General features: G+C 50.2%; 10 protein-coding genes across 10 annotated transcripts; 7 read left to right on the forward strand and 3 right to left on the reverse strand.

Moving 5' to 3' along the window:
- The first annotated feature begins 981 nt into the window (after window positions 1–981).
- Window positions 982–3,193, forward strand: V8C40DRAFT_251763 (flavin-containing monooxygenase). Its single transcript, XM_083217244.1, has 2 exons — window positions 982–1,740; window positions 1,840–3,193. The coding sequence occupies exons 1-2, from the start codon at window positions 1,077–1,079 to the stop codon at window positions 3,081–3,083; spliced, it is 1,908 nt and encodes a 635-aa protein (XP_083070448.1). The 5' UTR covers window positions 982–1,076; the 3' UTR covers window positions 3,084–3,193.
- Window positions 3,194–4,087: 894 nt separating this feature from the next.
- Window positions 4,088–4,393, forward strand: V8C40DRAFT_268309 (uncharacterized protein; the record flags this gene model as incomplete). The annotated part of the gene is made up of 2 exons (XM_083219946.1): window positions 4,088–4,224; window positions 4,297–4,393. 2 exons carry the CDS (start codon window positions 4,088–4,090, stop codon window positions 4,391–4,393), a joined length of 234 nt encoding a protein of 77 aa, XP_083070449.1.
- An 898-nt stretch (window positions 4,394–5,291) lies between these two features.
- V8C40DRAFT_268310 (uncharacterized protein) lies at window positions 5,292–5,960 on the forward strand (the record flags this gene model as incomplete). The annotated part of the gene is made up of 3 exons (XM_083219947.1): window positions 5,292–5,364; window positions 5,427–5,710; window positions 5,763–5,960. 3 exons carry the CDS (start codon window positions 5,292–5,294, stop codon window positions 5,958–5,960), a joined length of 555 nt encoding a protein of 184 aa, XP_083070450.1.
- A 2,425-nt stretch (window positions 5,961–8,385) lies between these two features.
- On the forward strand, window positions 8,386–9,452 carry V8C40DRAFT_281160 (uncharacterized protein). Its single transcript, XM_083221540.1, has 2 exons — window positions 8,386–8,961; window positions 9,025–9,452. The coding sequence occupies exons 1-2, from the start codon at window positions 8,629–8,631 to the stop codon at window positions 9,373–9,375; spliced, it is 684 nt and encodes a 227-aa protein (XP_083070451.1). The 5' UTR covers window positions 8,386–8,628; the 3' UTR covers window positions 9,376–9,452.
- V8C40DRAFT_251766 (trehalose-6-phosphate synthase) lies at window positions 9,453–12,285 on the reverse strand (the record flags this gene model as incomplete). Its single annotated transcript, XM_083217245.1, has 2 exons — window positions 11,164–12,285; window positions 9,453–11,109 (listed from the first exon to the last, which is right to left on the reverse strand). Coding segments are annotated over exons 1-2 (1,934 nt in total), but the record flags the coding sequence as incomplete, so codon positions are not given.
- A 204-nt stretch (window positions 12,286–12,489) lies between these two features.
- On the reverse strand, window positions 12,490–13,972 carry V8C40DRAFT_251769 (uncharacterized protein). Its single transcript, XM_083217246.1, has 2 exons — window positions 13,336–13,972; window positions 12,490–13,276 (listed from the first exon to the last, which is right to left on the reverse strand). Exons 1-2 carry the CDS (start codon window positions 13,658–13,660, stop codon window positions 12,705–12,707), a joined length of 897 nt encoding a protein of 298 aa, XP_083070453.1. The 5' UTR covers window positions 13,661–13,972; the 3' UTR covers window positions 12,490–12,704.
- A 2,689-nt stretch (window positions 13,973–16,661) lies between these two features.
- On the forward strand, window positions 16,662–17,664 carry V8C40DRAFT_65000 (uncharacterized protein). Its single transcript, XM_083223234.1, has one exon. The coding sequence runs from the start codon at window positions 16,695–16,697 to the stop codon at window positions 17,466–17,468; it is 774 nt and encodes a 257-aa protein (XP_083070454.1). The 5' UTR covers window positions 16,662–16,694; the 3' UTR covers window positions 17,469–17,664.
- A 2,014-nt stretch (window positions 17,665–19,678) lies between these two features.
- Window positions 19,679–21,390, forward strand: V8C40DRAFT_251780 (copper acquisition factor BIM1-like domain-containing protein). The gene is made up of 3 exons (XM_083217247.1): window positions 19,679–20,277; window positions 20,345–20,673; window positions 20,774–21,390. Exons 1-3 carry the CDS (start codon window positions 20,139–20,141, stop codon window positions 21,005–21,007), a joined length of 702 nt encoding a protein of 233 aa, XP_083070455.1. The 5' UTR covers window positions 19,679–20,138; the 3' UTR covers window positions 21,008–21,390.
- On the reverse strand, window positions 21,322–24,234 carry V8C40DRAFT_251783 (WD40-repeat-containing domain protein). The gene is made up of 3 exons (XM_083217248.1): window positions 23,942–24,234; window positions 22,367–23,861; window positions 21,322–22,302 (listed from the first exon to the last, which is right to left on the reverse strand). Exons 1-3 carry the CDS (start codon window positions 23,987–23,989, stop codon window positions 21,524–21,526), a joined length of 2,322 nt encoding a protein of 773 aa, XP_083070456.1. The 5' UTR covers window positions 23,990–24,234; the 3' UTR covers window positions 21,322–21,523.
- A 593-nt stretch (window positions 24,235–24,827) lies between these two features.
- Window positions 24,828–27,149, forward strand: V8C40DRAFT_251784 (WD40-repeat-containing domain protein). The gene is made up of 4 exons (XM_083217249.1): window positions 24,828–25,552; window positions 25,618–25,657; window positions 25,722–25,817; window positions 25,893–27,149. The coding sequence occupies exons 1-4, from the start codon at window positions 25,426–25,428 to the stop codon at window positions 26,668–26,670; spliced, it is 1,041 nt and encodes a 346-aa protein (XP_083070457.1). The 5' UTR covers window positions 24,828–25,425; the 3' UTR covers window positions 26,671–27,149.
- Window positions 27,150–27,405: the final 256 nt, after the last annotated feature.

Here is a 27,405-nt window from a genome sequence, read left to right on the forward strand (position 1 = left end):
TCTTACTCTATATGATCTTTTCTTTTCTCCGTGTATGACTTGTTGGGTTTGTGGCGGTACCTGTTTCCTATGTACCTGGGTAGGAACTTTGATTGTGATGCGCTGTGCCTTTAGCGTTGCTGAAGCTAGCATTCCACTGTAGAGATGCGCTACGGCACGTCGCGTGCATGGGCCAACCCTGCACCTCGTAGAAAATTGCCCTATTCGAAAGAGAGATTCAGGTCATGGTACTCCGTAACAAAATCAATATCATCAGTCGGACCTGGAAATAAAAATCAAACATATTCCCGATAGTTGCCATGCTTATTTTATTAACTTTTACGACTCATCATATGCATAGTAATCGCCAAATGCCGATGCCCTTCCTCCATTTAACACAACAGGTACTAATACACCGCAGTAAGCTAGGCAGGTACCTTGCCGGGCATAGCGCAAGTCAGCTAGATGCCGCACAGTCAGATCCGATCGGCCACGATCAGCCATGATTATTATACCCCGGATTTTCACTAATATGCATCAATCAACATTGCAATCCCCCGCTCCATTGAAGTATTATTTGTTGCCACGGTAGAGTAACACGGGAAGTCATAATGCATATTACGCATTTGCACGTTCAGAGTCAGCCCCTCTACTAATCACATGAGATATCGCTGCCTTCAAAACAGCCCCCAATGCAACTCTACGACTTTGAAATCAATCAATTACGAGAACAAACAAACCCCCCCAACTCAAGGAGAACCAATCCAGTTAGTCGTCTGCGGTACAACTAATAGCCTAATCCTGCTTGTCTCAATTACGTGGCAGAATTTGGGGGTAGATCCGAGATTGATTTGTCTTAGATAACAATGTTTCACCGTGCAGCCATCACTTGACTGTGGCTGGCGTCATAACGTGAGACCCCGATGCGGAGAAGAGCAAACTCCCGACCTCGGCACTATAAGTAAACACTTCCCCTCATGGGATCGCCATGTACATGTTGGGTACTCAGAATCAAGTTACCACTTTTCTTTCGCTTCATCAGTTTTCAATTGAACTGACCTTTTCTTTATTCACCATCTAGTCTCGGCAACTTCGCCATGGGCTCTGCTCAACTCCATGGACAGCTTCCCACCTGGGAACGCTCTGCTCCCGGATCTATCAACATTTCCCCAGCCGTGTTCCCCAAGTCCGCGTTGGCTCCATCTCCAGACCTAGATGCGAACAAGACTACCGCTGATTTGGTAACGGAATTGAACGAATCGGTCGCAAAAGCAAACTACGCATCCGTCTCGAAGCTCTTTGTTGATCAAGGCTTCTGGCGAGACCACCTGGCACTGACGTGGGAGTTTCGCACAGCACAGGGCCCGCAGGAGATTCTCAGCTTGCTGGAGACAAGCTCCAAATCTAGAGATGGGTTTCGTTTAAAGAACGTTACTCTAGACACAAGCTCTGCGCTACGAGCACCCAGGATTGGACCTCTGGATGGCGAGGGCGAAGTTATTGGGATAACCTTTTTCTTCAACTTTGATACAGTCATTGGATCAGGAAAAGGTGTGGGCAGAATTATTAATGACAATGGAACCTGGAAGTTCTATTCAATCTACACAGCTCTTCAAGAGCTCAAAGATTACAAGGAGCAGATCAACGAAAGACGGCCCCATGGAGTCGAGCACGGCATGAAGCAAGGTCGGCAGAATTGGGCCCAACGAAGAGAGCAAGAGAAGTTGCACAAGAATGCCAATCCAGCTGTTGTCATCATAGGTGAGGAATCTCCCCGCTCTGTCCCATTGTTTTATTCTTCTCCCAACCCCGAATCAACCTTGACGACTAGTAAAGCATTTACTTACATTCTCTACCTAGGTGCTGGACAATCTGGACTTACGATAGCGGCCAGACTGAAAATGATGGGAGTCGAAGCCCTGATTATTGACGAAAGCGCCCGCGTTGGAGACAGCTGGAGAAAGCGCTACCATCAACTGGTTCTCCATGATCCCGTCTGGTATGATCACATGCCGTATCTTCCATTCCCACCCCATTGGCCCATCTTTACACCCAAAGACAAGCTGGCAGAGTTTTTCGAAGCCTATGTCACACTGCTGGAGCTTAACGTGTGGAACAATACGTCCATTGGAGGAGCCAGTTGGGATGCTACAAAAGGTAGCTGGGATGTCCAATTGCTCCGGCGTCTGGAAGACGGCTCGGTAGAGACTCACAACTTACGTCCACGCCACGTCATTCAAGCAACGGGCCATTCGGGCTTCAAGTACGTGCCGCAGTTCAAGGGGATGGATGCTTTCAAGGGTGATCGTATCTGCCATTCATCGGAGTTTCCAGGTGCTCGAGAGAACAGCAAAGGCAAGAAGGCAGTAGTCGTCGGATCATGCAATTCAGCCCATGACATTGCCCAGGATTTCGTCGAAAAGGGCTACGACGTGACAATGGTTCAGCGCTCAAGCACCTTTGTCACTAAATCTGTATCCATCACTGGCATCGTTTTGTCCGCCTACTCGGAAAATGGACCACCAGTGGAAGATGTAGACCTGTTGATCCATAGTGCCTCGATGGCTCTTCTCAAGACTTATCAGATATCCACTGCTAGGAGGCAGGCAGAGAATGATCGTGACATACTCGAAGGGCTCCTGCGCGTTGGATTCAAGGTAGACACTGGACCAGACGGTGCAGGTCTTTTCTACAAGTACTTTCAATGGGGAGGAGGATACTACATTGATGTTGGTGCCTCTCAGCTCATTATCGATGGCAAGATCAAGATGAAGTCTGGACAGGAGGTTTCCGAGATACTACCACATGGCTTGCGTTTTGCAGATGGCAATGAACTAGAAGCAGACGAGATCATTCTGGCTACAGGATACGGCAACATGCGTGACAAGACTCGAGTGATGCTTGGAGATGCTGTTGCAGACAAGGTAAACGATGTATGGGGAATTGGCGCTGGAGGAGAGCTTCGCAGCATCTGGCAGCAGAGCGGACATCCCGGCTTCTGGGTACATGGAGGAAATCTCGCTCTCTGCCGCTACTACTCGAGGCTTTTGGCTTTACAGATCAAGGGAATCGAGGCAGGATTATATGGGTACGACGAGAAGTAGAGTAGAATCGACTGGTCTGGGCAGGTGTTTGCATGACACTGGTAGTTACCCATATTAGATTTGAGACTCGGCTTTTGAATCCCAATAACCATACCTGCATTGGCAGTTTCTCTCCCAACAAAGTGTCCGCAGATCTTTGTACGCTTTTGGAAACACACCGATGGCCCAGTTTCCCTGTAGTATCGATCGATCGATCTCGAGCGGTCCAGCCTCGCTTGTGACTATTCACTCCTGCTCTCAATCAGGGGCAATGGGCAGGCAGGTGAGAACGGAAATGACGTTGTTGAATGGATAGATACCGTATAAAGAGCAAGAGAGGCACTCTGACCGCCTCGTTGTGATAGCAAGCCCAGCTGGTGCTTCTGTTTTGGTCATAATGATTGCGTGGCCTGGAGGATTAGAAGGCGAGGGAAAGAGGGTGCACAGACATAAGCACCTGATCTCGCTACGAATCCTGTTCTCTCTTTTCTTTTCCCCTCTTTCGTCTCATCTTCCTCTTGCTTTCTTTTCTTCCTCAGCATTCTCTTCTTCTCCTCTTACACAGCACAACAACGCCGTGTTTTCCATGAGCGTTGAGTTGTCATTTAGACAATCTCGCCCTCTTCCTACCTCCACACCGCCTGCTCTACAGGATTTGTAACATCAGCCATGTCAACACAGCCGCGTCATCTTTGTTCTTCTCACCCTCTTTGGGTTTGCTGCTCATCTGTTCCTACGGCCCATATTGCGTGTCCTCCACTCTAGTAGTCTGTTTCTTCTTGTGGCTCAGAGCTCAGACTCTGCCGCTGCTTTGCTCTTTTCACAACTTCACTTTTCAGGTGTGTCACTGTCAACTCTGTTTGCTACATGAACTAACATCTCTTCATTCTAGACATCGTGGTTATCCAAACCAACAACTCGGTTGATGCCATTCGCAGTGGAGTCTCTTTGCTACAGAGTCTCATTCCATCTACGCACCTTCTGCACCACTCGACAAACTCGTGGGAGATGATTCCTTCTACAATATGTCTCTTCTGAGGTTTCATCTTCTTCTTTACTCGGCGTTCAAGACTTCTGTCCTCTACTTGATTCTCTTGACCATCACTCGTTCTACGTATGGGATCGATGGCGGCTCTAGATATAGCAGCGGAGGTAGCAAGCAGTAAGTGGAAGCAGTGGTATAAGTGACAGAAGCTTATATGCTAACCTACAAGACGAGCACTTCGGATCTTAGGACTGGCATCTATCTTCTTCATCAGAGGACCACGCCCATCCACCCTGTTGTCCTGAAGCAGAATAACGGTTTTGTGCTTGGCACTCAGGCTCTTTAGTCGGAATGGTCGCAGACATAATGTGTGTTCCAACAGCCGATGGCTCGCTGCGTTCTGTAATCCACATTCCTGGCAGCATTTTGCTGTGCTCCTGATTGGCAACTGCCGAAGCCAATAGCACCAACTGCCATTATCACATTCGGTCTATTGCCAACCAACAGATCCGCTTCGACAGATCATTTGACGGCCATTTGGCTGTAGATCCTGTGCCATGACATCTGGGCTGATCAGATGATACACGCCCTTGTGCCCATTTCAAAGGTATGGCATCTTGCCTTTCCCCATGCAAAGCAGCCTTCACAGAAATGTACTAATCGTTGTCAGCATTTGCCTTGGCTGCGAGTATGTTCGAGAGAGAAAGAAGTAATGCAAGGCTTCGCGCAAGGATATTGCTACTCGGCAGCTGCCGCGGCGACACAACATCTTGGCCAAACCCATGATAGCCAAGAAGATCACAAGCTTTCACTCCCGCAGAGAGAATCTTCACGTGGCAATACTTCACTCCCCTAAGCAGCCCATGACTAGCCTCGTAGTCACACAGAAGGCTCTGTCAACTCCTTCAGCGACATTGACGGCTACCCGAGGGATTCGTTGTTGAATTGCTTTCACCACCAGGAGCTGTCGAAGCATTCGCAGCACCTGAAGCCAATCCTGATCCTGAAGGCACAGGTTTGTTTTGCCGACTTCCCCTATCAACATTATCAACCACTAAAGCGCATACAGAAGAACTTTGTGGAAGATCGGAATGCCCACGAGCCCAATTCTGGCGGCCAACCCCTTCCCTTTGGTCGTTGGTCTTTCGTGACATCTTCAACCATGGCACCTAGACTACGCGCAAAGCCTCAACACAGCTCAATGGGCCAGGACAGACACCCAAACCAGATGTGTAGCAACCCACATGGACGAGAGGGCCTTCCCCGACCAAGAACCGGGGCCACTGTGGCCACGATGGGGAGATGAGGCGTGTGACAGTTTGATCTTGAGAAGACAGACGAGATCTGCAGCTTCCGTCTTCGGATACCCTGCCTGAAAGCCCTTGACACATCGCCGGAGATCCTCAAAGAGCTGAGAAAGGTCGCCCCGAAATTCCCAAATGACTTGCTCACTGACAAGGACCTCCTGTGCGCGCACCTAGTCTGGTCGGATCTCATTCAGGCCCCCGAACTGAATCAGGAGAGATCCATTGAAGAAGCGCGGAAGGGTGCGAAGAGGGACTTGGCAGCATGGACCGTCCCAGTAGCCGACTTGGTGAAGTGCATTCTAGCATGGCCTCACTACCTGAGGTGGACGGCTCGGAGTACCATCATTTTTTTTTCGGTATGTGGATCAGATATTCCGAGCAGATCGAGCGAGACTAACTCGTCCATAGATCAATGCAGATGATCTTGGGCCCTTGGAGCGCACCAGGGAGGGGGAGAGAGGCAGCGGCACGGCCAGCCCGGGATGCAGGCTCAATGAATCCCTCCTTGGTGACCAGGAATCGGGAACTATCCTTGTTGGCAAAGGTCAACTGCTCGCTGAGTCTTTTTCGTGGTCGCATGGTGGTTCTACCACGAATAATACCTGATGATGTTCGCCAGTTGACATTCTCGACCGCTATCGTGCACAAGTCCTACGCGGTCTTGATTCTTCCTAGTCCTCATCTCGACTCTGACGTACCGTTCCGTGTCAGCAGCATGGCTCTACTATGAACATCACAAGAGGGAGTTCGTCAGCCGACCTTCTCGACCTCCTCGACCTTTATCGTGTCCCTTGGGCGTGCACGGTAAAGTCCTACGCATCCGGGATCTATCCTGGGGCAATTTTTGCCGAACAACACGGAGCAAAGAGAAGACGTCTGTCAAGACAATTCAGTGTGTCGGAAAAAGGCAGTCCGGTTGTTGTCAATGATGCTATCCTTCCTGAGAATATTCAGCCCGTAGTTGCCACGAACAACACTAGACAAAGTTCACCGGCTGACCTCGGTGAATTATCCAATGACGACTGTGGGATTCGAAGAATCTTTGCTCGACCTTTACCATGCCCCTTGTGCACGGTAAAGTCCTACGCGGCCTTCAAGTGGCCAATGACGACGTGTGGGACTTCGAAGAATCTTTGGCGCCGTTCTCAAGCCCAACTTCAGAGAAGAACAACTTGCCAGATACAATGCCTTTGTTATCTGCAGAGCAAGATAAATAATCATTTGATCAAATCTTTTGCTTGGTCGGATGGTGGTTCAACCACAAACAACACTAGACGAAGTTCACTCGCCGACCTTCTCGACTTTTACCATGCCCCTTGTGCACGGTAAAGTCCTACGTGCCCTTCAACTGGCCAAGCCTTTTGCTTGGTCAGATGCTGGCTCTACTACGAACAATACAAGGCAGAGCTCACCAGCTGACCTTGGACAATTGCCCAATGAAGACATTTGGGACTTCGAAGAGTCTTTGGCGCCATTCTCGAGCCCGACTTCAGAGAGAAACAACTTGCCTGATACGATACCTTTGGTGTCTGCAGAGCAAGACGACCCATCGTGTACTCCAATGAAAAAAGTCGACTTCTCCGAAACTGCGTCCACTATTTATCGCAGCTCTCCTTTCGGAGGGGCCAATGAACCCAAGGACTTCATTTTATCCCTCATTATTCTTCATTTGTATCATTATACATATCTTGACTTTATTCTTTCTGGTGTTCAAACCGCCTTTTACGTACCATTCCTTGTCAGCAACATGCCCCATCACACGAGTACAACCTGGCATGAGAAATTCCTTTCCGCGGATTTTCAGGGACGTCGAGGGCGCACCGGACCCAGCAGAGCTTCTGGGCTCTTCCAGCCATTGATAGAGGGAGGAAGAGGAGGCTGAAGAGGGGGGGGGAAGAGGGGGGGAAGACAGACCCATCCCACCTGGCCGGAGGACTCTCGAGGGGCTGGGCCAAGGTTCACGCTTGCTTGCAGAGTACATAGGCGGGGGGAGCTCACAACACGCAGAAGAAGCCAAGAGCTCCCCCCGGGCCTCCAAGATTATGGCTGGGTATGCAGGGAGAGAAAAGGATGCAGCTGCAGCTCTAGAGAAGGTGACAGCGCACCAGCATGGGAGTTGAGTCCAGCTCATGTCCAACCAACTATCAAGAGGTTGCGACACCATACACTTCATGATTGGAAGATCTATTGAGGCCTCAAGTCACCATCTACCTCTCCTTCGAATGCAGACAAGTTGATTGCTAGGGTAGGTAGATAGCTTCACTCAAATACTGCTTTATTTACTTCAACATGCTCATCCAGTGCCTTTCAATATCGAATGCAATTGTCTTGTGCGACTCAAAGCAGAGAACTTGAACATTCATTTCGAAATTTGACAGAAGAGGCATTGAGCATTGTTGCTCGGTTCTGGCAAACTTCCCACCAGCATTCTTTTGCTCGAGGCAAAAGGTGTTGTTATTATTAGGCAGAGCACTTTTATTACTGGAGACTCGGCCGCCTTGACATTCTGCGCTCCGTACACTCTATGACTCTCTTTCCCTTAAGTGCGGTAGAAGCAAGGTTTGGGCATTGTCTTTCATCTGACTAGTTGTCATAGATTATTGACTTTTTCTGAGTAGGAGTTTTCTATATTCGATGGGGAAGTGTTCTCGATTACGACCGCAAACCAGCCGAGATCGCCGTAAGCGACACGGCTACACGTTCAGGGAGAATTGGGCTTGAGCTTCGATGGCTAGCCACACTTCTGGTGAAATGAAGAGAACTGAGGCGGGAGATTTGCTCTTATTTAGGGGCGTGCCAGATCCCGTTCCGATGCCCCGCCAACATCGCAACCGCTCATCCTCACATTATCGCCACCTTGGGCTTATAATGTGGAGGGATGGGGACAGTGTTTACCGGTCCATCGCGATCTCACGGAGAGAAGCATCCGAAAGGTATGTAAATGCAATGTCGAATGAAACCACGCCAGAGTAGCTTTTGGCACTCGGGGAGTATTTGATCATATAAGATTAATGCAGCAATTAACCTCGTCATAGTTATGAGGCCGTGTGTCGCCCGTCTTACAAAGTGTCAAGTTTACGATGGGATAACGTCACGGCCTCATCAGCATTTTGAAATCAAGCTCTCCTCATTCGTCGCATCGAATCAACAAGGCATCATGTATTTTCTCAAAACTCATAAGACGTTGGCTATATAACACCTGGCGTTGAACAGGCTCAGCCTTGTATCCGCTCAATCTGCTTGCATCTCGAAACATACCAGACTTCAACCAAGAATGTTTAGTGTGCGCACCGCTTCTCTCCAGTTGCGCCAGTGTAGTAAATATTTCTTCCCTTTACTTGCCAGTCGAAGCATTCAACAGGCTGTCAGAATGTCTACCATCTCCGAGGCAATCATCAAAGATCACCGTGAGCTCGAAGAGTACTACAATGAAGTGGTGAACAACCCGGGAAACCACGACCATCAAGACCGTTATGGAAACCAATTCACTTGGGAGCTAGCTCGCCATTCTGTTGGTGAAGAGCTAGTGGTCTATCCTGCGTTCGAGAAATACTTGGGAGAGAAAGGCAAAGCCATGGCAGAGGAAGATCGAAAGGAGCACGCTGTGGTAAGTTTAATCCGAACACATATGTCTGTGGTGAAGATGAGCTACTGATGGCGCCCAATGCAGGTCAAGGAGTTACTCAAAGCCTTCCAGAACCTGAAGGCTTCCGATCCAGACTATGTCAATCAGCTGCAGAAGCTCTGGGGGCCTCTCTCGGAACACATCAAGGAGGAGGAGGAGCGGGACTTGCCTACTCTAGAAGAGAAGCTTCAGACTGTCGAAGGAGAATCGGCATCAATGGCTACGTCTTTTGGTTGGACAAAGGCCTTTGTACCGACTCGCAGCCACCCGAGCGCCGGCGAACATCCACCGTTTGAGACTGCCATGGGACTGCTTGCTGCGCCACTCGATCACGTTGCTGACCTATTCCGCAAGTTTCCCAACAAGAAGGTGTCTCCAAATCCTTCCACTGAGTAACTTTGTCAAATGTTTCGGTTATACTGGTTGCAGTGTTCGTATTTTCACACGATATTGTGGAAGTTTTGTTCTGTTCACGGTTTGATTTCTGTGTAACTGACCTGCTGGAGTGTATACACTGAAATTCTATTGCTTGAATTTTACGCTCGTTCTATCTTCTTGTGGCTACCATTGCAGGAAAGGCTGCCGTCTCTATCTATGACCATGACTCTCGTCAAGTTTGAGCACTTTGATCAGTCGTCGCAGCATGGTGCTAACGCAAAGCTGAACGTTTCCCTCCACAACGCGCTGATATAGAGCCCTGTGCACACGATTCCGTTGTTCCTGCGACATCGTCAGAGCATTGTTAATCTCGTCAGCCACTTGACCAACGTCCCAAGGATTGATCCGGATTGCCTCCTCCAAGCTACTGGCTGTCCCGCTGAACTCTGAAATGATGAGTGGACCGTGGCTCTCTCGCTGGCACGCGACATATTCTAGACTGCTCGTGCTCATGCCTTCCCGCACGCAGGTGTTGACGGCGATGTCTCCCAGTCGTAAAACGGCAAAATACTCGTCCTGTGATAGCCTTTGAGTGTGTATCTGAACGGGAGTGAAGTCGAGAGAGCCGTAGGTCTGGTTGATCGAGGAGGCCAAGTCATTGACCTGGCGCGCATAGGAAATATTGTCGCCGTCATCGTCTTCCATCGTGGCTGGGCTTGTGATTTGCACCAGGACGACGTGGTGCTGCCAGCTTGGATATCGTTCGAGGAAGCATTCGAAAGCCTGGAGCTTCTTGTGTACTCCTCCGAAGCGGCTCATTGGGTCGCAGCCAATTATGACCTTTTTCCCCTTGTGTAGCTTGCGCAGTTCCTCATGCATTTTGTCGACTGCCGGTGAGAAACCTAGAGTTGTTATCTTGGAAATATTGATTCCTGATGGGAGCACAGTTAGATGAACCCGTCCTCTGGTGCTTTCAACCCATCCTTTGTTGGCATTGTAGCCGAGGATTCTGGTGCAAGAGTTGGCAAAGTGCTGCAAAAAGTGAAAAGCTTGAAAACACATCAGGTCGGATCCAAGAATCCCGTTCAATATCTGCTCTCGCCGGTGCAAACATCGAATGAGCTCGCTAGATGGAAAAGGCGACTCGAGGAAGAAGACGATGTGCATGTCTGGATGACGCCGCCGAAGGAGCTCTGGCAGAAGCATCAAGTAGTGGTCGTGAACCACGACTATGTCGCCTGGCTTGTATACTTGGCAGATTCTCTCTGCAAACGCCTTATTCATTCGGTCGTAGTCGTCCCACCGAATGTCCGCCTGACGGCCATCAGTTGGAGGACGTTGCTTGTAGTGGAACAAAGCACAGAGATCATGTTCGGCATAGCGCCTCCATCTTGATTGCTGTTTCAGTTTAATCCCACCATCCTTAATGTCGCGGTCGTCGGCAAGCCAAACTGGCAAGGTCCGGATATGGTCATTATATAGTTTCTCTTCAAGGGCTGCTTTGCTGTTGCCGGAAATGTACGTCTCTCCAGAAACGATGTCGTCGTTGCCCTGTGAGTGTCCGCCAAGCGAGGTAGTCGTTGACGCCGGGATGGATTCTTGGAGTTGCTCGTGCGAAGAAGATGCATTATCTGACACAGGGTATATTTCCCCAGTCCATGCGATAACTGTGTGATCCCACGGACTCTCTTTCGAAGAGAGATATGCGAGCGAGTCTAGATGGGTAGAACAATGGTGCTTGTGCTCTAATTCCTGCTTGATGTTAGTTGCGTCTTCCATTGGCTTGTCGGAGCATGGGATACTTGCCCATTTCCCCCCTTTGCGATATCGCAGTAGCTGAGGTAGAGTAAACGTGGCGGAGAGGACAGTCCCGCTTAAAGAAACTTCACCCTGCCGCGACCCAGTGAGAATCCCATCACCAAATGGGGGCACAGCAGACGACTGAGCAAGCGCCTTGTTGGCTGGTCGTCGAGGGAAATACTCTTGTCTGCCAGGTTGAGATTGGATCACCCTTGGTGTTGGGATTCCCATTGGCGTTGGGATCCCATCGTTGGGGTCGCCGTATGTGCCCTGGGAGATTCCTGGGGTAACCGGGATGCTGGTGATGGCTTCAGATTCATGTGGTGGAAGGAATGATTCGGTCCGTTGCTGGACAGCTGGTCTATGCGAAAGACGCTGTGTCGAGAAGGGCGTGCCAGACATTTTTATATGTGAGTAGCACACAAAGCTCGATACCAAGAGTGTAATGTAGATGTAAAAGATGTAAAGGAACTCATGCAAACGTAGAAGAACATCAAGTATCCTTGAGAATATTTAAAGTTTGAGAATGTAGATCTGTTGTCTTGAAGTCATCTGGAAGGTAACTGCCCTGTTGTTACTTGCTCACAAGAGTGGGGATCGACTGGGTGGAATAAAAGCTTCATTATATGAGGAAGGTTAGTCTCGAGCTTCAACCAGGGACGACCCGAATATTGTGACAACGCAATTCAATGTCAATGGCTAATTGGCCCAAATCATTTTAACTAGTGACGATCTTGGAGGATGAAGGAATAGTTTTCGTGACTATTGGCTGTGATGATTACCGGAGCACTTCCACCGAAGAAAAGGTCGTTGACGTCAACCCTAGTCATGTTTTTGTGTTACAGGGTAGCCCGCCAAGCCCCTAGGAAGATAGAGACAGGAATACAATCGAGATAGTAAGGAGATGTAAGAAGCATTGATGAAAAGAATTCGCGACGAGAAAATTTTTTGCTTGCTACTGTTTGATGACGGGATTATGAACGCACGATCTGGCGTCCGAGCGGTGGCGGTAAGACGAATCTCTCTGGCGTTGGGTCACTCTGTTTCAGATCCCGCCGCCACCAGAATGCAGTTGGCTGTGGCTTCACTTTTAACAGGCACCAATCTGACGATGTGGCAACGTAGCTGTCGCACAAGATGATTTGGTAAGACAGAGAAACGTAAGATAGATTGCGGGAAGTTGGTATCAAATCTTACCTTATCCTTATCGTCACGACGAACCCGTGATGGGGCGCATCTGACGCAAACATTGTAGCATTTGATGCTCGCTAGATGGGAGCTTTACCTTGACGTTTAATTATATTACCGTATCACATCCTATAAATATATAGCTCACATGAAATAATTCTAGATCATTCTCTATGAATTCGAACTCCTCTACTCTAACGACTCCGACGCCACGGGTATTTCCATCTTGCTCTTCACCAGGCTGTATGCCCACCGTCGATAACAAGATTGCTTCCAGTCATAAACGTGCTGGCATTGCTCATGAGGAACAATCCAGCACCCTTAAACTCGCTCGTTTCCGCCAGCCGTCCCATCATGTTTTATTGACTCCATGTCTCTCTCAAGCCCGGCACCTCTTCAAAATTCTTAAGAACCATTGGCGTAACGATGTGTCCCGGGCTCAAGCAGTTGACGCGGATACCGCCCTCGCCGTTCGCTTTGACGGAGCTCCATTCCATGGCAAGATTTCGTGCCAACTGTATCAGCGCTGCCTTTGAGGAGTTATATGCCGATGAAAAAAGGCCCTTGTTTGCCACGGAACCAGACATGCTGGCCACCAAGCAGATGCTCCCGCGGCTTTTATACTTGAGCATCATTCTGGCTGCTGCCTGAGCCGTCATAAATGCCGCTGTATAGTTGGTTTGTATCATTTTGTTTACGTCTTCTGCCGTGTAGTCTATGGCAGGGGTAAGCTGCTGTATACCGGCAGCAGCAATGACACCTTGTATCCCTCCATTCTCAGAAGCAATCTCTTCCATGAGTCTGTTGAGTTCAGCCGTGTTGTTCACGTCCAGTTGTTTATACTCCAACGTGCCGCCCCATTCAGGAACGACGCGCTGCTGAGCTCTATGCCATTCTTGATCGGGCTCTGGTAGTCGATCAAGGCAGTAAACTGTGTAACAGTCAGACATATTACAGCACTCATACACGAGAAGAAGTGTGTATAGATACCTTTACCGCCTGCTTCAACAAGTGCTTCTGCTAAGGCCAAGCCTAAGCCTCGAGCACCTCCTGTAACGACAAATGCATTGCCGGCAAGATCAAAGTCAGAAAACCTCTTGGTACCGACTGAGGCCTCCTTTGGTAGTCCAGTAACGTTGGTACCGCTCTCGCTGGCTGTAGCATAGCAGCGCTCGTTACGACGAGACACTATTGATGGTTTGTGTGCTGTAAGACTTGCTCTGCTAGTAGCTGCTGGCCATCTTCTAAGCCCTGCAATTGGCACTCTGCAGCGACCTAGAGGATTGAGACAAGGAGAGATTAGTCTTGTGGACATTGATGCTTTCCTTAAACGCCAAATCTCACAGCGATTCGTAGAAGCTCGCAATATGCATATCGGATGCTGCAATGGCAATTGTCGACTTCAAATATCCTTCATGCCAATTGCTCTCACCATTTTCACTTATGCATATGCGACGTCATGATCTGCATCATTCGTGTTTGGTCTTTGCCAAGAGCGGTAATGCTAGGTACATGTAATCGTAAGCAGCCGCAGAGAAATACAGATAAATGGTCATATTATCAAATAACTATAACTCGGAGCATTGGTTCCGCTCTGAAAGGGAAATCCGAGCTCATGGTGGTGGAGAATGCCGTTGAGTCTAAAGTTTGAGATAGGCAGCACAATTCTTTTCAGCTTACCGGATCCGTGGTTCCATACTCGGCCCACAACGTTTGCAGATCACTGCTTGCTCACAACAACACACGTGTAATCAATTGGGAAGCGATGTGATATCAAGAGTATTCTATCATGCAGCCCGCGGGCTGATTCCTGCGAGTCAGGATGACTTCAATGGCTGTAGCCCCTTTCTGTAGATGCATTCTCGGAGAATAAGGTGCGTCGAGTAGGTATGAAACCGAATATAAGCGTTTACCCGTACATACAACATCCGCAATGGAGGTTGTCGCATCAAACTCGTACAAGTCGAGCAATTTCCGAGTCCTATTTGCGGTGGAAAGGGCCTGTTGCGTGTCTTTGATCGTGATGCCCTTGCCGTTTTGCCGCAACATCTTGGAGGCCTTGTTATTTTGATGGGGTCGCCTCCACAGTTGCAAAAAGTATAACGTGATAGAAGAGACATATCAAACAGAGGAAGCGTCGAAGATGCAATTCATCGTCACAGATTCGAGCTCGGGTAATCCAAGAAGCAGGTATCCTCCATCTGTCTTGGCTTGGCATGCGTCAAAGACTTGTCCTGGGCGCAGTTGCCGCTGTGGCCTTCTGATGGACTGTGCTGGAAACTACATCATGTATGATCGTTGAAGGGGTTTTTCCGTAGGCGATTTCAAGAAAGATCCATTTCTAGATTGAGTTCTGACGGCGTCTGTGCATGAAGTCGATACGTCCTTTCGAATCGATCGATCATCTCGTAGGTAGAAGTCGTCATAGTCGTGCTTGTAGAACGTGCTCGTGCTTGGAGGCAGGAGGAAAGCCGTTGGATTTTCTCTGCCCAGCCATGGGAGAGATTCGGGAAAAGTAGCTGGGTATCGCGGTTGGGGTTATTCGCTCGAGCTGTGAAATTTTCAAAGGAGGTCGTCAGCAAAGATCAAATGAGAAGAGATCGAATCAGCAAGGGCGTGAGATAAAATGATGTTTGCATGTGTTGCAGCAGCCTACCAGAAGCTAGGCAGGCAGCTTCTTTGTCTCTGTCTCTGATGGCTTGGGGGCAATTGGAATTGGAGCGAGAAGAAGGTATACGGCCTGCCATCACGAATTCATGCTGCGGCTGCTGCGTAATGTGAGCCGCTGCTTGCACAGGTTCGTACTGGAGACATGGAGGGCTAGTCGACAGCATCTCCTCAAGGTGTAAATGAAGCTGCCCAGGAAGTATTCACTACTCCGGGTACCTACGACCTCGATAAAGATCATGACAAGACGAAGATGATGACAGACACTCGCTACATTAGTAGGTAGTTGAACGACTCCTTCCCCTGAGCTACGTAGTGAGGGGTTGTCGCCTCCTTTCTTTGTTCAAGTCGACAGTGTACCAAAGTTGGATCCCATCTGTTCATTGACGACAAACGGATCTCGAGGCTATCTGCTGCCTTGTTGTTCGTCATGTTCGTCATTTCGATCGCACAAGGGCCAGATGCTTTCCCAGTCGGGAGTCGAGCGCTTCCTAGACGCAACATGATGGATCTTTGATGCTTCATACTGTACTGCTGGGATACATCGGGTGTCAAGACAGCCTGTGCTTATGCCTTGAGAGAGAACATGCCACTACAATATTTTGAATCTACAGCTGCAAACATCTGGCGCTCACTGACATTACTTCTGTGTGCTACGATACCCCACTCCAACTTCAAGTAGCTGCCACATCTTGTAAAGAGCGCGGCTTGATCTCAGATTGTGGGTGTTTGCAACTATAGTAGCTACAGGTATCTCCAAAATCATCTCTAGGTTCCATGGCATTGTGCCGTATCGTAACGGCATCGCCTCTGAGCAGATGCTGAGACGGCAGGCTCAGGGGTTCCAGGCATCAACTGCCTCCACACCCAATAACCTGCCGAATACTACGACGAAGAAGCTGGTTTGTGAGAGTAACTACCTGCAGCTGGCGAGTCTTGGAGAGCTCCTGCACTCAGTAGACCTTGCATTGGCGTTGTAATGCCCCTTCACCGCCTCCTCCAACTGCCATTCCACCCCTCCCTCAAAACTCTTCCCTCTCCCTTCTCCTCTCCCATTTCCATTTCTTCCTCCACAAACTCATTGCTCTGCCACGAGCAATGAGTTTGCTTCTTCTTCTTCTTCTTTTCTTGTTCTTCTTCTTTTGATATCATTCTTCCCACCTCCCCCGACGCCGTTTACCCCCACGAAACGGGGGAGGTGGGAGAAACAGAGCATCAGCATCAACACACTGCATCTTTTCCCCCTCCCCCGACGTCGTTTACCCCCCACAAAGAAGGGGGAGGGGGAGAACAACAATAAACCGACTTTTCGACCTCTCTCCCTCCACTCACAAGACTTTCTCTCCCCCTCTACCCACAAAGAGGGAGGGGGTGAACAACAACATCGGTGACAACAACATCGGTGACAACAACATCGGTGACAACAACATCGGTGACAACAACATCGGTGACAACAACATCGGTGACAACAACATCAGTGACAGCAACATCGGTGACAGCAACATCGGTGACAGCAACAAACTCCGTCCTTTCTTGATCTCCCGACGTCGTTTCCACCCACAAACAGAAGAAGGAGAACGAGAGCATCAGCGACAACAAATCGCCCCCGTTCTCTGTGTCCCTGTCCGTCGATACCATTCTCAGGTGTGTATATTCTTTATTTTCTTCTTCTCTCATCTATAATGCTAATGCTTCATGCGAAGCAGAGTTTCAAACCACATCCTCAGCTTTTCAATTCCGGCTGCTGGCGAGCTAGACAGTGTTACTCGCAACACACCCACTGCCTTTGGCTCACTGCAGCTGAAGACGTTACCAACAACACATCGAGACAAACATGCTCACCACCAAGCTACATCACCTCGGTTGGCTCCAGAAGAGCGAAGAAACCAATTCGGGGACCCGGCAATGCAAACTGGTTGCGGATATCTGTGCTTTATTCCTACTCCAAAAGTAAGTTCTACCCACACCAGATCATTGCGCATGGCCTAACAAACTTACTAGACTGCTACTTGATTGAGTCATTTGGACTGGATGACAGCTCGCTCACCTCGATTCACAATGCTGAGTCAAGCGGCAAAGCGTCTACGGAGACAACAGATGGCTTCCCATATTGCGAAGGAAAGATGCCCTGGGGCAGCAGCATTGTGAGTCTCCATTCGCCAGTACCTTGGCATTTGTTCATGAAGCTAATGGTATATACCAAGACGAAGAGATCTCTGCAAGTCTTTCTTTCGCCTCCGTCTCTTCTACTTTGCCTTTGCCCGCTGCCTGGTTGGCACTGCTGCAAAATGCCCTTAGACAACCGCCACAATCTCTACTCGGTCAACTATCCCAGCCCTCGTCAGCATTTGGAGAATCCACACAACCAATCTCGGCTCTCTCCACGCTTGGGGTCAAGCTTTGCCCATTTGGTGCGCCAGTTTGTAATTGTCCCTCAGCCAAACACAGCAATCTAGTCCATTCGGACATTCAGAGAAGTTTAGGCATCCTAGCTTGAATAAACCTGAATCTTTTCAACTTTCCGGCGACGACTAGCTCAAGTTCCTTGGATACCGCACTCTCATTCCAGGTGAAAATATGAGTGAAAAGATAGAGTCAGATTGGGAGACATTCCAGTTGAAAATGTGAGCGGCCAAGAGGAGAATCAGATTGGCAGTTGGTTCAAAGGAAGTCTTGGAGGTGTATCATTGCTGAGATGATGGGAGAATAGTAATCGAAAGTCAGACTAGAATGGCGGTTTCAATGCGAAAAGTACAGCTTTGCACTTTCACCTTGAGATGCCAACGTATTTGCATGACAGCTGCGTAGCTCTATCCATCAATGAGAAATTGTGTATCGCAACGTGTTGTCATTGCCTTCCAACAGTCATGCTTACAGTATCTACAGATCCAAAGAGGTAACTTTTCATCGTTGGCTGCCCTTGATGGCCACGTAACCCTCGTCGGGCACCTAGCTGATAAGGTGTGTGGCTCTTGCCTCTAGCTACGCGCTGAGAAGCCAGAAGCTTGACCAACTGACAACAATCTAGAGGCCGGAACCGTTTCAAACTTCGACCTCTACACACCACCAAACCAGACCGACTGAACCGAAAAACCCGAGATAATCTCGCTGCAGAAGATGAAGTCATCATGGAATCCCAAACAAGAATCACTTCAACTACAGCCAGCCTCTAGTCCCCACTTCCGCCTGGCGAACGTCAGCTACTAGCAGCTGGTTTGCGGATAGCAAGCCCACTAGCAAATCGCATATCGGCCGATCGAACGTTGCTCTGGGATGCAAGGGACTACTCCGTTAAGAGCTAGAGGTGTCAGACGCTTGACTCCGGCATCACAAGATGGCATATTTGCCGGAATGAGCCTGAAGAGACAAACGTCAAACTCCGAACAGCTCGCTTCCAAACCAAGCGGCGGCAATAAATCGAACGACAGGTCGATAAATGCGGCGATACGGTCGGCAACGAGGTCCCGAGGAAGTGAAGGAGCGAAATAATCACCACGACATCGTTCCATCACATCACTTTGGCTATGCATATGCGCCCGTGCTGGAACCAACAATCACACTGACCTCCCTCCACAGTCTCCTACCAAACACCTCCAGGTATCGTGCTATGTATTTCCCGCAGCGAAATATCGATCCACGGACGCAGACAGTTCGTCGAGTCTGTCCATCTCGTGGCCTGCCATTGGCCCATCTCCCGTGGGAGCCCTGCATCACAATCTACAGCTCTGCATCTCGCAACTTCTGCACCAACTCCATCCAGATGGCGATTGGCCGGGAGCGTCTCCGCAGGCACCGCACGCGAGACCAGGGTCAGGCGCTTAATTCCTCGGTGGGCCAACCAAGAACGATTCTCACATCAGCATTGTGACGCCTCCGAGACGCCACAGGCCGCTCATTGGCCTGCCGGCAGCGCTGGATTCGCAACCCGCCTTAGCTTTGCCGTGGAAGAACGAGGAGAACGAGGAGAGTTGTCGCATTCGAGTAGCTGTGCGCCGTGGTTTACGATCTGGGAGTACTGCCGCACTACCTGGCGCTGTGCTACCAAAAGCTGTTTAGACTAAACTCCTCATTACGAATATTACTCGCTTCGTGAACATTGACTTTTGATGGTTCCGAATAAGCATGGCGTTGCCTGGACTAATCCAACGACGCGAGAGAAGAAGCAAGAAAATCAAATGTTTGCCCTTTTGCTCAAGCTAACACATCTTCTAACGAAGCGCTACTTTCAGCATCGCCCTCATTCCGTCCCCCAAAGTTGCTGCTCGTATAAAACCAGAGATCACCCGCCTTTGTGGAACAGCCAATGGGAGCCGTGAATCGGAGTATTCGCAACGCAAGGGTCGGCATCTTGTGAGGGCCAGGACCAGGTTCCCTGATTGGGGCAGCCCGCGCCAAAGCTGTGCGCGAATCACAGCGGGGAACAAGAGACAGAAAGACAGCTTTCCATCCACTCACAATTTTCTTCGCCTTCTAGCTTAGCCTGACCCGTCTCGGGTGGCGTCTGTCCTCGCCCTTGTCCTTGTCGAGGGAAGGGGGGGGACAATAGCTTGGGCGGCTGCAATGGCGCTTTTGTCACTCTCTGTTGTGTGTGTGCATGCCGGAGCGGGCCTTGGTTCGCTTTTGGCCCCCAGAGACCGTTCTTAAGACCTCTCGGTTGCGCACGCCTCTTCTTTCCATCTTCTTTTCTACCCTCTCCGTCCTTGGCTCCCGTCAACAACAAGTCTTTTGTCCCAAGACAAATCCTTTGACGCTCTGTCTATCTGGACAAGAGCTCTGAGATTTGTGGCTTTTTGAGGCTGCCAAATATCAAAGAGAGAAGAGAAGGCTGGGCCTTTGGAGTCGCCCCACACAAAAAGAAAGAGAGGAGAACCCTGCGATCGAGACAATCAACCAGGACGGACGACATCGGAAGCGACTTGATAGCCGATCTACGATTTGATCGTATACATCTGCATATACAACAACCGCCGAGTTTACATTTTCGACATATACGACGGAAAGCCTCGGAATAGCGTACCAGCTAAGCGAATTTGAAATCAATTTCTAGACGCAGCGATTTGCCATCTGCCAAGCCAGTAGAACATCATATACACGGGAGACAGTTACACACACATAAACGATTCAAGATGCGGCTGTCACTATTCCTCACGCTCGCCCTGACGGCCCTCATCGAGGCCCATAGTATCATAGTATACCCAGGATGGCGCGGCAACAACCTCATCACCAACGATACGTTTCCCTACGGCATGCAGTGGATGTATCCATGTTAGTTATCACCAGCCTCGCTCCACATCCCAATAAGACAACACAAAGAAAACTAACCATGAATCAGGCGGTGGCATAGGAACAACAAGAAACCGAACATACTGGCCAACCACCGGCGGCGCCGTCTCCTTCCAGCCCGGCTGGTTCCGTGGCCATCTGACAGCTCAGCTCCAGATCAACCTCGGATACGGCACTGACGGTCCCGACGGCGGCCCGCCAAACATGTCCAACATCATGGTCAAGCCATTCATGCTCAATGGACCGACCAACAATCCCTATCCCGGAACCGTCTGCTTGCCCCAGGTTCCTCTGCCTGCTGGCGCAAACGTTTCTGCTGGCGATCTGGCGACGATTCAAGTTGTTGAGCTGGCTCAACACGGCGCGGCTCTGTACTCTGTAAGTCTTTAACCCCCCAATCCTTCCGTCCCTTGAGAAAGAAGAAAGGAAATTTTATATGGTCGATCTATTTCAAAAGCTAACCAATCTTTCTTCATAGTGCGTCGACATCATCTTCGCCGAGCCAGGCGACCCGCGTATCCCCATCGTCAACGAGACAAACTGCTTCAACTCAACGCAGTTCGGCTTCTCCCAGATCTACACAATCACCACCCAGGAGCCCATCCTTGACGTGGTCTCCACGACAACGTCCTCTGCCGAGTCGTCGCTGCGCAGATTCAGCTGGGCGGGCTGGCTTCCGCTTGTTGCTGGAGCGATGTGGATGGCTTTGTGATGAAAGAGAGAATGGAGGCTAGAGATTATATGATAGACGATATGTCTGTTATTTCTTTCTCGCTTTTCTTCCCTTCTTTCTTTTCTCTTGTTCATTTTCTTGGTCCGCATAATTAACATATACCCCTGGATCCTCACTCTGTTGACGAGAGTTGGTACCCTTTTCCTTACTGTTTCTTCCCTCTCTCCTAGCGTGGGAAGAGGACATGGCGTTGCTGGGCGTTTTTACGAAAATTGGGGGCGAGGCCATGTTTATTTAAACCCCCTGTATATCTCATTACCGTTACTTTGACTGCTCGAGTTCGAAGATGGTGGTTATTTTATAAATGAATCGTTGTATATATAGATATATATATCTATACCATATATATATATAGAGCAATGTGATATGATCTCACACTTGCCAAGTCTTTGTATATTATGCTTATGCGCCGAATGTCATCCTATCGTGCTTCATTTCTATTCATGATTTTCTTTATACCTGATCCCCCAAACGACCGCTGTCTCTTCTCCAAGCTTATCGCGGGATTACCTTTAAGCACTCATTCGCAACTCCCTTGATCCGCTCCTCCGGGCTCTTGCTCGCTGCTCCTTCTACCCATGCCGCCACTCCCAAGCTCTTGGCTTCATCCTTGGAAGTTGAGAGGATAGTGCCGAGAGCGACCAGTGAGCGATAGAGAACCTCTGAATCGGTCTGGTCCTTGAGGATAGTACCAAGCACAGTGACCAAACGTCGCCGTTGTTCGGGATTCAGCAGCTTCTCCTTGTTGACAAGGACAGAGTAGTTGACTGCCACTGTTGTCAAAGCGACCAACACATTGCGGTTGAACTTGCCAATTGGCTCTCCGCCCTTGATGCCCGTGACGCGTTCCAAAAACGAAATGGCCTTGTCTGCTTGGGAGCTAGCAAGGCTTCGTCCGTCAGCAGAGCTAAATAGGTTGGCAATCGTTCGTGCGCCCATCATGGCGGCATTCTCGTTGGGTGGGAAGTCATCCGGGATTGACGATGCAACGGCGATGTCCAAGAGGGTCAGACCCCGAGGACCCTTGAATTGCGCGGCTATAGGGTATCTAGCCACACAGCGAAGCAAATCAAGGCCGGCCAATCGATCAGCATAGGGCCACTCGGTGACAATCTTGAGGATTACGTTGAGCGTTGGGGTTGTAATAGCCTTTGAAGAGTCTAGAGCTTCCTTTGATGAATGCAGTGTGGCCTCTTCTCCTGGATTAAGAGCCACATCTTTTCGCCCAGACGAGACCATGGTCTTGTTAACATTGGAAATTTTGTTTAGGATGGCTAGTAAAAGGCTGACGTTAGAAATCTCACTGTAAGACTAGGACTGAATGTTCGATTTACTCACCTTCGTACTTTGCGGCAGAAATATTGAGGTATTCCCTCTGCGGTAGCACCTTTGGCGTTTGAGACTGAGATTCCTCTCCAGGGCGATATCGTGACTCGGTGCCGTATGGATCGGGCCCTGTGGAGCGTTCAGACTTTCCTAGGGTGGCACCCTTGGTGTTTTCGGTGATGAAATTGGCCACGTTATCTAGGTAGGTTAGGGGCAGTTCGTTATCGTTGAGGAATTTGGTCGCTCTCTCGTAAGGGTTCTCCGAGAGATTATAGGGGAGCTTGAGCGCAGGCTTTCCGTCTTCAATATCGACATCAAAGACATAATCGTAAGACTGCCCATTGTACTCAACCTTCTTGCCCGTGCTGCCAACGGCATCCACCACCGTACCAACATTGATCCATTGCTGCTGGGCCATAGACCACGTGTGCGCGGTGATGTTGCCATTGCTCTCCTTGATCATCTGAACTTGGCCCTCTTTGGTGCCTGCCTTGGACGTCAGAAACTCTGGACCAGGCAGCTTTTCCTTGTTGATGCCACCGAGCTGTTGCTGTGGGATAGCCGAGGCTTTGACTGAGTCTTGGAATTCCTTGAGAGTGGCTTCATCTGCTATAGCCTCTGATCGTCGAGTAAAGATGCGCGCAACGCCATCACTCGCTCCTGAAATAATGTCTCCCGTCTCTGGGTTGACAGCAACTGTCCATACAGATATGGCTGGGTGCGTGATGGTCTGGATGCATTCGGTTCCCTTCCATACCCTGACGGTGCGATCCTCTCCAGAGCTGACGAGTTCACCGGATGGCAAACTTGCCAGGCTGTACACGAAGCTTTCATGCCCATGGAGCTCACCAACCTGTTGACCGTTCAGCTTCCACAACCGCAAAGTACCATCGTTGCTTGCACTGGCGATATCGGCACCGCTGGGGTGGCCCTTGGGAACCTTGCACAGCGCTCGGACAACATCGGGAGTGTAGATGGTGGCTGCCGGCATGACGTCGCCGCCCCTTGACTGCTTCAGATCAAACACTCGGATGCTTTTGTCAGCGCATCCCGTCACCACCGTTGTCTCATCAAAGGCAACGACACTCCATACTGCCATGCCCTCATGGCCACTCAGCATGTGCTCAGTCTCCCACTTGCTCAGATTCCAAACTCGAGCCTGACCGTCCCATCCTCCAGAGACAAGGTATGTCCCTTTAGGAGAGACATCGAGGGTACACACGTTGTGCGCATGTCCAATGAGAAGGCGCTCGGCATTATCAGCTGCTGATAAGCTCGGCGACTTGACCTCGATGATGGTATCTTTGCCTCCCGAGACGACGAGACCGTTCTGATGTTCTTGGTTTGGCGGGAAGAAGGCCACAGTGTTGACGTACTCGGAGCCGCGGCTGACAAGCGAGCCTTCAAAAGCTGGAGGCGTGGTCTGTGTTCGTCGCCATATCCGGACGGTACAGTCTCTTGATGCCGAAAGGGCGAATTCGGGAGAGGGGAAGCTAACGGCGCGCACCTGCAGTAGAAGAGGGGAGTCAGTATAAGGAAATCTCACATCACACATAGACATATAAACAGAGTTGAGGAATCTCGTACGTCGGCTTCGTGGCCAAGAAGCTGCGCTGAGAGCTTGAGTTCGGCCATGGTTATGTCAAGCTCCGGATCGCGATGCCTCGGTGGTGGGGGTTGCGCCTCAATCTGGGGAAGAGGGGAGCGATGATGCGACTGATGGAAGAGAAAGAGAGATGAGGCAAAAGCGCGGTTGAATTGCTGTTGGGAGGGAGAAAAAGACGACGGTATGAGCAAAATGGGTCTGTATGAGATGAGCCAAGAAAGCCGTAGCTGAATTGCTTTGTCAGGCGTTTGGGCGTTTGTAGAGGTGGATGACGATGGAAGCTTGAAGACAGCTGGAGGGACTCCGAGAGGCAGCTGCAGTACGTACTCGGGCTGGTGACTGCACTGCGATCTCCACCAAGAATCAGCACAGGCGCAATGGCCTCACTCACAGTGGGTAATTTAGCGGGCAGCTCCAGTGGGCTTTAGGGGGAGTATGGCGCTTTGGTAAGCAGCGTGTGGCTTGTGGCGCTAGACGGGCACTTCTCGTTTATCCAGCCAGGCACAGGGGCAACGAATGGTGTTTTGGCTTGTACAGGAAGTAGCTCCTGTTGGTGGTAATATTGATGTATAGAATACTTCATATCACGTATCAATCATAGGCATTCATCAAAGAGCAAGAAATATTGTAATATGTCACAGGTAGCATGGCCAATCGTTTGTTCAAGCCTTGAATCATAAATAAAACTACCTAGGCAAATGAGGCGCCACACTTCAGCGACCCCTCCATTTGTGGCGGTGCTCCTAATCCATCTTTCGCAACCCAAAACTCATCGATAGCCACAGCGGCTCGCAATTAGCGATAGCGACTGCTCGCCCTGCTAGCCCAAAAGCTCGATACGCTGCCCCGCTTCCCCAGCAGCGGACAGAAATCATCATCCAGATCGTCTTGCACCCGAATCTTTGACCCGGAATCCTCTATCAGGGGCTGCGGTGATCGCCTCCAGCTCTTCTTTCTTCTCCTCCGCTCTGTTCCATCTCAACCTCCTCCAACAGCGACATTCATTCACACGCTGACGCCCGCTGCAATCTCTGTGCTGGCCGCTGTCTCGCCCGCTGTTCGACAGGCCAATCCTGCTGCCAGCTGCTTCGACCTCCTTGCATGACCAGTTTGAGACTCGACTCGATTGCCAGCTGCCAACCAACGTTTTCTCTCCTTGTCGGCCGATTTATACCCTCCCGTGCGCTCGGCGAACCGTTTTTGCTTTCTTCTCTCTCTCTCTCTTGCTTTTCGACCAGGGCTTCTCTCACTCATCGCTGGGATCGTCGATTTTGTCTAGAGCCTCGCTGACCCCCTAATCCAAATCCATCTTCAAACTTGAAACACCTCGTACGGTCCTTTTTATTTTCCGATTGACTTTGGTTCGCGGTCTTGACGCTTCTGCTCGCGACGCAAAGACTCCGACACTCTAATTACTTCATCTCTCCTTCAATTCACGCGATCATTCATCGTCAACATCGTCATCATGGCAGCCGAGGTGCCCCGACAATACGTCCCGCTGACCTGCCACGGTCACTCGCGACCAGTTCCTCACATCAGCTTCTCTCTTCTCGAGAAGGAAGAAACTTACTACATGATCTCAGCTTGCAAGGGTATGCATTGGCCCATCTTAGGCGGAAGCACGTCGCTTAACTTGGGCTAACTTTGTATTCTGCAGATGGCAATCCCATGCTTCGTGATGGTGTAACGGGCGACTGGTAGATATACCCTTTTTGTGCGACATGCTGTCATAGACGGACCCATGCTGATTTTTTGCGTCAGGATCGGCACTTTCATCGGACACAAAGGCGCTGTCTGGCAGGCTAGGCTGAGCCCTGATGCGTCCAACGCCGCGACCGCGTCTGCCGACTTTACTGCGTACGTGATGTTTTCTTTTCTGCGGGCGTAAAGTATAAGGAATTGCACGTGTTCTAACATGATGATGTGTTGTAGCAAGATCTGGGACACCCACACCGGCGAGCTTTTGTATACGCTGCAGCACGACCACATCGTCCGCGCCGTTGCGTACCCGCCCGACAATTCAGACCTCGTAGCCACTGGCGGCATGGAGAAGAAGCTTCGCGTCTTTGACTTATCCGACGTCCCAGGCGCCAACAGCGGGAACCCAATCACGATCCCTGCCTCGGCCGGATTCGAAATTGGCGAGGGTGTGCACACGGGCTCCATCAAGTTCATCTGCTGGACCCAAGATCCAAACGTCATCGTCACGGCTTCGGACAAGACCATCCGCTGGCTCGATCTTCCCAGCCGAGCTTGCATTCACCAAGAAGTGCTGGACGGCGAAATTCGCTCCTGTGAGATGGTATCTCTGTCGCCAGAGTATACTTCTGTTACGGATATTGGCGGTGGAAAGCCTGTTCTTGCTGTTTCCGCTGGCAAGACTGCCTACTTCTGGGGCGGCCACCGGGCGATGGAAGAACTGAAGCGCATCGTTCTTCCCAACACCATTGCCAGCGTGGCTCTTGATGTCAAGGGACGCAAGCTAGTTGTTGGAGAAGAGCCGGGAACATGGGCAAAGGTCATTAGCTACGACGATGAGGTGGAACTGGATGTTCACAAGGGCCACCACGGACCTATCTGGTCCATCGCCTTCTCGCCCGACGGCAAGCTTTACGCAACAGGCTCAGAAGATGGAACCATCAAGATGTGGAAGAACTGCGATGGGTTCTACGGCTTATGGAGAGGCGGTACGGAGCGATCTGCGGAGTAGAGAGACACAGATCGCAGCTTCGCCTCTTCATCAGACGCGGCGCGGACCTCGAGCCGATGCTTCACGCCAGGTAGCGGCCAATCCGAAGACTTGATCTGCTGCGACGTCGTGATAGTGCCTCCAATGGAGAGCTCCCTTGCCAAACACAATTTCCCTGACGAGAGCTACGGTGGCAGCGGCAACGTGCGACGGCGTGCATTTGCGTCGTCCAAGGGCTGAAGGCTGCTCCGGGATGCCATCAGGGGGATTGACTGACGCGGCAGAAGATGGGAACAGGTCTTGCCGGCGACATCATCCTCACCCACGGGCGAGATGACTTGATGCATGTTTTTTTCTATATTTATATGGAAAGCATGTGCCTAATTTTACACATAGTTAGACATAGAGCTCCCTTTTGAGCCACCTAGTTAACCTTGTATGATAGTATCAAATCAATGGAATAATAAAGAGACTAGCTAGAGTCGACTATGCAATTCTAATGTTCCTCATTTGATTGATGTATAATTTTTTATTTTTTTGTCATACTTGAAAAGATATTTTGGCCCTCAATACGATGTAGGCTCACCCTCCACTGTCATCATGTACCCATGTACCTCGCCCTCCGCAAATCGCCCAGCGGCCCGGAAAAATATTGTTGCTACACTGTCCGCAATCTGCCCCTCCCCCTCCATTTGCCCAGCCAAAAGATTGAGTCACCTTTGAGAGGCCGATTTCGACAAAAAGGCAGCGCCAACG

This window comes from Trichoderma camerunense (genome assembly GCF_050948025.1).
Source record: "Trichoderma camerunense strain CBS 138272 chromosome Unknown V8C40scaffold_15, whole genome shotgun sequence".
NCBI lineage: Eukaryota > Fungi > Ascomycota > Sordariomycetes > Hypocreales > Hypocreaceae > Trichoderma > Trichoderma camerunense.

Bases quoted from the DNA above. Each gene is read 5' to 3' on its own strand.
- V8C40DRAFT_251763 (XM_083217244.1), top strand. From the start codon at position 1,077: ATGGGCTCTGCTCAACTCCATGGACAGCTTCCCACCTGGGAACGCTCT. The intron at 1,741-1,839 runs GTGAGGAATCTC...TTCTCTACCTAG, and splicing joins TCCAGCTGTTGTCATCATAG to GTGCTGGACAATCTGGACTT.
- V8C40DRAFT_65000 (XM_083223234.1), top strand. From the start codon at position 16,695: ATGCTAATGCTTCATGCGAAGCAGAGTTTCAAACCACATCCTCAGCTT.
- V8C40DRAFT_251780 (XM_083217247.1), top strand. From the start codon at position 20,139: ATGCGGCTGTCACTATTCCTCACGCTCGCCCTGACGGCCCTCATCGAG. The intron at 20,278-20,344 runs GTTAGTTATCAC...ACCATGAATCAG, and splicing joins CATGCAGTGGATGTATCCAT to GCGGTGGCATAGGAACAACA. The intron at 20,674-20,773 runs GTAAGTCTTTAA...CTTTCTTCATAG, and splicing joins ACGGCGCGGCTCTGTACTCT to TGCGTCGACATCATCTTCGC.
- V8C40DRAFT_251784 (XM_083217249.1), top strand. From the start codon at position 25,426: ATGGCAGCCGAGGTGCCCCGACAATACGTCCCGCTGACCTGCCACGGT. The intron at 25,553-25,617 runs GTATGCATTGGC...TGTATTCTGCAG, and splicing joins CATGATCTCAGCTTGCAAGG to ATGGCAATCCCATGCTTCGT. The intron at 25,818-25,892 runs GTACGTGATGTT...GATGTGTTGTAG, and splicing joins GCGTCTGCCGACTTTACTGC to CAAGATCTGGGACACCCACA.
- V8C40DRAFT_281160 (XM_083221540.1), top strand. From the start codon at position 8,629: ATGTTTAGTGTGCGCACCGCTTCTCTCCAGTTGCGCCAGTGTAGTAAA. The intron at 8,962-9,024 runs GTAAGTTTAATC...CGCCCAATGCAG, and splicing joins ATCGAAAGGAGCACGCTGTG to GTCAAGGAGTTACTCAAAGC.
- V8C40DRAFT_251783 (XM_083217248.1), bottom strand. From the start codon at position 23,989: ATGGCCGAACTCAAGCTCTCAGCGCAGCTTCTTGGCCACGAAGCCGAC. The intron at 23,862-23,941 runs GTACGAGATTCC...CTTCTACTGCAG, and splicing joins TTCTTGGCCACGAAGCCGAC to GTGCGCGCCGTTAGCTTCCC. The intron at 22,303-22,366 runs GTGAGTAAATCG...GCCTTTTACTAG, and splicing joins TTCTGCCGCAAAGTACGAAG to CCATCCTAAACAAAATTTCC.
- V8C40DRAFT_251769 (XM_083217246.1), bottom strand. From the start codon at position 13,660: ATGTCCACAAGACTAATCTCTCCTTGTCTCAATCCTCTAGGTCGCTGC. The intron at 13,277-13,335 runs GTATCTATACAC...ACTGTTACACAG, and splicing joins TGTTGAAGCAGGCGGTAAAG to TTTACTGCCTTGATCGACTA.